This window comes from Psammomys obesus, unplaced genomic scaffold (genome assembly GCF_907164565.1).
Source record: "Psammomys obesus unplaced genomic scaffold, mPsaObe1.curated_primary_1811, whole genome shotgun sequence".
Taxonomy (NCBI): domain Eukaryota; kingdom Metazoa; phylum Chordata; class Mammalia; order Rodentia; family Muridae; genus Psammomys; species Psammomys obesus.
Genome location: NW_026585504.1, coordinates 2,053,644 through 2,059,186, shown reverse-complemented (window position 1 = coordinate 2,059,186; position 5,543 = coordinate 2,053,644). Strand labels below are relative to the sequence as shown.

Sequence of the window (5,543 nt, the reverse complement as noted above, 5' to 3'; positions counted from 1 at the left end):
GCACCTCCGAAGTGCTTCTCCTCTATACAAATAATAACCCTGGCTGGAAAGCACCAGAGAGAAGGAAAGCCTAGGACTCCCCCATTCATCCCCAATGTCCTTCTTTTTATACAGGTTAGGTTCTGATTAGGCACTACCCAAGCTCGCGCTCAGGTTCCCGGAAAAGCCCCCCAAATGCCAAAGCTAGCAAGGGGCACCGGGCATGCTCAGAGGGTACGCGGGCGCTGGTGTAGGATGCAGTGGGGCCCAGGAGCCGGGAGGTGCCGCTGCGTCCCCGCTTCCTGCTGCTGACCCAGCGCGCAAAGTTGGGCAGGGAGCTGGGGGAGGAGGACCGCGAGCGAGGGTGGCGGAGCAGGGGCGGGAGGAGCGGAGGGAGGAGGGGACCGGAGCGTGTCACTCGCGCGCTGCTCCCTCTGTGCACAGAGGATGTGCTGAATGGTGCACTTCGAGGCGGCGGCCGAGCAGGATCCAGCGGCTCCAGGCTCGCACTGCCCGGCTCTGCTCCTCCGCGGCTCCGGAGGCTCTACAGTCACCGTGGGTCCCGCCCGGGGCATGGCAGGCTGCTGCGCCCTCGCGTGTCCCGCTTCCTGAGCGGCGCGGGCCAGAGGTGCGGAGGCCAAGAGGCCGGGAGACCGGCAGGCAGCGGAGCCCAGAGCCTGTGAACAGAGAGCCGAGCCCGCCCGCGCCCGGAGCTCCGCGCCCCGTCCCCGCTGCGCTCGCCCGGGCCACCGGGAGCCCCGATGAGCCCAGATGGCTGGGGCTCAGCCCGGAGTGCACGCCTTGCAACTCAAGCCCGTGTGCGTGTCCGACAGCCTCAAGAAGGGCACCAAATTCGTCAAGTGGGATGATGTAAGCGAGGGGCGGCCCTGTGGGGTGCGGGCCGGGCACCCGAGGGCGGGCTGCGTGGGGGTGGGGCGAGGGGCGCGTTATGCAATGGGGCGCTGGAGCGGGCGCAGGCAGCCCCGGGTGCACAGGTTGCCAGCTGCCAGGGTGGGTGGCAGTTTTGCGCGCGCTCTTCTCCACCTAGGGGGTTTAGAGTTGACATCTTTGCTGGGTCTGGCTAGCGCCTCCTGAGGGATCCAAGTCTTTGGGGCTAGTGGAGCCAGAGGGACAAGTTTTATCCAGTGACAGGTCCTGAGAGTTTGGAAAGAGCATGAAGTTAAGACCAGCTGTATAGAGCTGGAGAGAACTAGACGCATCCCATCCCTTCCCCAGCTGGCTAAGACATCCCAATACCTCCCTTTCCCCCTCTTTCAAGAAGGTCTACCTACCACCCCGGACCAGAACCTTGCAGTTCCCACTAAGGCTTGAGAATGTTTTTGCTAGCCACGCAGCAGAGGGCACAGCGGTACAGCCGACAGGTGGTCTTGATGCCAAACTTTAGCACCTGGCTGCAGAGTGAGGGGCCTTGGGGAGGGCTGGAGAGGGCTCGCTAGGGGCAGATCAGTGACCAAACAAGGGACCTAGGAATGCAGAATGGGCCTGCAGAGGGGACAGGGTTTGAGATACGAGCTTAAGTCTTCACTTAGAAATGGACCCACAGCTTCGTTGTTTGCTGTATAGGACAAATCCTGTCCAGCCTTGGAATCCCAGTGTCTCACCTACAGTACAGACCAGGGCTTCCGATGCCCTCTCCCTTCCCTCCAGCCTAGTAACCTTCAGAACACTTACAAACTCTTAATGGGAACGGGGATGGGATCCACATTATACATCAATAGAGCTTCCTGGGTGTCGTCCAGTGGGTTTGATAAGAACAACTCATCTGAATAAACCTGAGCGCTCAGGATCTAAAGAAATTCAAGCTCTAATGATTAGCACATCTCTTACCAGGAGCAACTATAGGAGAATGAGCCCGTCTTCTCACCTTGTAAATTGCAGGCTGCTATCCTCCCGGGTATTTTACTTTAATCTTCTTAAGCCAATTTCCAGTGTCTGAAAACAATTTAAATATTCCAGGTGGTGAATCCAATTACTTAGCTGAGTGCATCCCTCCCTGTCTATATTTTGTCCAGTTGGAAGCGCAAACTGAACTTGCAGTATGAGCCACAGCTTCCTTGAGATCTCATGCCAATTATTACATGGTGTGAGCAGGGTGTAAACACCCTCTTTACCATGGGCTTCACACCCTTCTCCTTTCTGCCCCAGTCTACTCGGAATGGATGCTGCTGCACATGGAATAGAATCTTAACAATAAATGGAGACACAGATGAATCTCTTCGCTCAAGAAAACGAAGCACAGTGCAGTTCAACAAATAAAATGTCCTTGCCCATCTAGACATCCTTAGGCAAAGAGCTAATAAAAGGGTGGATCTGAGAAAGAGAAGAGAGGGTAAAGCCAAGAGAAAGGGAGGGGAAAGGAGAGGAGCAGAGAGGAGAGGAGAGCAGAGTTCCAGAGTAGAAAGGGGGTAGTTTCAGTCATAAGCTAAACCATATTTTAAGTAATTCCCCATAAATTCTGGTTTTTGAGAAAATAACACAATGAGAAGGAAGGTTATAGATACCCTTATATATAAGGGGGTGATTTGTGTTCCATGTATTTATGTAACCAACATTTTACACTCACTTACCAGTGTCTGTCTTGGACTACATTTTGGGGTAATGGAGAAAGTAGGAAAAATCTCTCTTGTTATAGACTGGACACTCTAAATAGAAGAGACCAAAGTCATCAAAACACCTGTGAGACTGAACGATGCTCTGGGAACAATGCAGAAGCCAACAGTCAGCCCTAGGGGAAGGGAAAGGTGGGCAGAACCTCCCATCACTGCAGCAACGAGTTCCTGGGGAGGCTTGTGGGAAGGAGGTAGACACTCAGGAGAGAGCCTAAAGGTCTTCTTAAAGAGAAAACAGATTGCACCCAGAGGACAAGTTAACTGGACTTTAGAGAAGTGCCCGGTGGGCACTTGGCTCTCTTGTTCTCTGTGATCTGTGCACTGGGAGGCATCCAGACATTGTCACTTTCACTGTTGTAGTCCCTGAACATCCCCCCTCACTATTCCTAGTCTGTCTTTCCTCTTTTAGAAACAAGCTGGTTTGATCTGTTTGGCGTTTCTGTTGCATCTATGTGAGGCTGTGCTTTCAAGACAAAGAAAACCAAATCCAGAATCAAATGTCTGGGTTCTATCACTTAGCAGTGTGACTTCAGACAAATAAACATGTTGAAACTTTGTTGTCTCTTGAGCAAAGCTGGCAGACAACACCCCCGATCCATTAGTGTAATCCTGTCCGTCTTCTCTGCAACCGAGCCACATTCTCCCAACTTCTCCCATTGGAAGCATCAGGAAGGACCTGTAAGCCCTGGATGGTCGGGTCTGTCCTGTTTCTGATTTAGCTCTGGGGTAGGGCTGGAGAGGGCTTTTCACAAGGCTGCAAGGAATGTGGCCGTGGACTGTCTATGACCACGGGGAAGGTAGCATCTTAGCTACTGGCTTGTGAGTTTAATTTTGTCTTCATGCTTACAATTTGAGAAATTTGTCATCTAGGAGTTGGGAACACCCAAGTGGCAGCTTGTTAGGTCCCCTGGGGTCATTTACTCAAGCCTCAGCACTTAGATTAGAATAAATAATGCAAATTCTTACATATCTTTCTAATTATTATAGGTAAGGAGTAAATCATTCTTATATCTCCTTCCTTCCTTCCTTTCCTTTCCCCAGGTTTGAGAGGGTCTCTTGTTTGATTTTGTATAACAGAGCTATGGAAGCTTCCTGCTTTTAAGTTCTGGAGGAATGCTTCCAATTTCTACCCTCAAGGAAACATTCCATCTTCTTGTCTAGAAGAAAAATGAATGCTACAAACAACCTAGAAGCCCTTTGTACACCTGCTTTGCTGTGAAAAAAAGTAGAACCCTAATTTCTAGCCTATAAAAGGGGAGTTTGGGAAAGTCCCATAGCTATTTTATTATCTTATTAGACAGCACAGCACATACTGAGAATTTGAAAGTGGAATGTCGGGGCTGTCTAGGACTGTAAAGTGTTACACAGCATAGTCACTAGTCCTGTTCTGACAACCACCATATGAAATGGGAAATGTCACCTAGACATCGCTATACCCTGCACAACTTGTTGGCTCTTTCCTGAAGTCCTGATAGGGTGGTGGATGGTCCAAGGATGGTTGACACTGACAAAGGCAGTAACAGATAGCAGCAGGGATCGAGTGGGTAAGGGCAGGAGCTGGGGGCTGCAGGTACTCTGCAGTACTCAGCCAGACACTTACTGTCCTGCCATGGAAGATCTGGGAGTTCCTGAGGAGTGAGGAGAAGGCTTGGAACCTTGCACTAGTTTAAAACTAGTAATTGTGGACATGTTGTAACATCAAACCTGATGCAGTCTTTCTGGACTTGGTGAGAGGAGAGACAGCTGACCTATTGTAGGAACCTGTTTACTAACAAAAATAAGGCAAACTGCAGCCTTTCCTATGGCTGGATTACAGGTGGGACACGCTCAATCCTTTGTGCTGTGGGTGTTACAGGAGAGCTGTGGCGAGGTAGACAGTGGGTGGTAATTAACTTTCTCCATCTTAGTTAGCAAGCCTTTTCTCCTGAGTTTTGACTTCTGTGTGGATTGGTGTTGTGTGACAAAACTTTTCCTGGGAAAACACACGAGATAGGAAACCCAGGACAAACCAAAGTAGGGAAAGCTTCAAAGTCCAACTTGGTGAACAATAAGTTTCATTGGAGTTACAGGAATGTGGGTGACTTACAGAAGCAGAAAGGACTCAAAGACATCACCAGAGCCCACCGAAGCTTGGGTGAAGCTCCCGAAAGCTGGGAACCTAGAGCTCAATGCACAGCTCACAGACAGCACAAGAGGCTGGAGTGTCCTCCCCAAGCAACTCAGCTGAGCTGAGCCTCTTCTAGGCAGCTTGGTTGGTTTCTTCTTCCTCCCCTCTGAGAGTTTTCTTTGCAGCTTGGTTTGTCCCAGAGTGCCTCTCAGAAATCTTTATTGTCTACTCTAGGGGGTGAACAGCCCAGTGAATTTGGTCAGTTTTAGGGACTTTCTAAAACTATTTTGAGTTGTATATTTTCTGGTTTAAGAAGCTTCCCTACAGGATGGAATGTTTCAATCTCAGAGGAAACTGCTATTCAGGAGAGAGGAAAGGAATGACCCGAAAGGCCCTCTCTTATCCTCTGGCCTACTGGTGTTTCAAACCTATGACCTTATCTTCCAACCTCTGGGGAGTCTTCCTTCTTTCCTTTCTACTTTCCTTCCTTCCTTCCTTCCTTCCTTCCTTCCTTCCTTCCTTCCTTCCTTCCTTCCTTCCTTCCCTCCTCCTTTTTTCCTTCCTTCCTTCCTTCTTTTCCTTCATTTCTTCCTCCTTCCCTCATTCTCTTTTTTCTTCCTCCCCTTTTACATGATTCTTTGTATAAGAGCTTTGACTGTCCTGGAAACTATTTTGTAGACCAGACTGGCCTTCAACTCACAGAGATCAGCCTGCCTCTATCTCCAGACTGCTGAGATTAAAGACCTGTGACACCCTCCCAGCACTGGCTCTTTTCTTTTCTTTTTCTCCTCTCTTCCCCTTCCCTTTCCTCTCTCCCTCTCCTCCCC

General features: G+C 50.1%; 1 protein-coding gene across 7 annotated transcripts in view; it reads left to right on the top strand.

The window, feature by feature from the left end:
• Window positions 1-337: 337 nt before the first annotated feature.
• Plcb1 (phospholipase C beta 1) overlaps window positions 338-5,543 on the top strand; it is a 758,762-nt gene continuing 753,556 nt past the window's right edge. For all 7 annotated transcript variants that reach the window (XM_055605263.1, XM_055605143.1, XM_055605110.1 and 4 more), the window contains exon 1: window positions 338-849. In XM_055605263.1, the coding sequence (XP_055461238.1) occupies window positions 751-849 (99 nt within the window). In that variant the 5' untranslated portion in view covers window positions 338-750. The remainder of the gene's footprint in view (window positions 850-5,543) is intronic.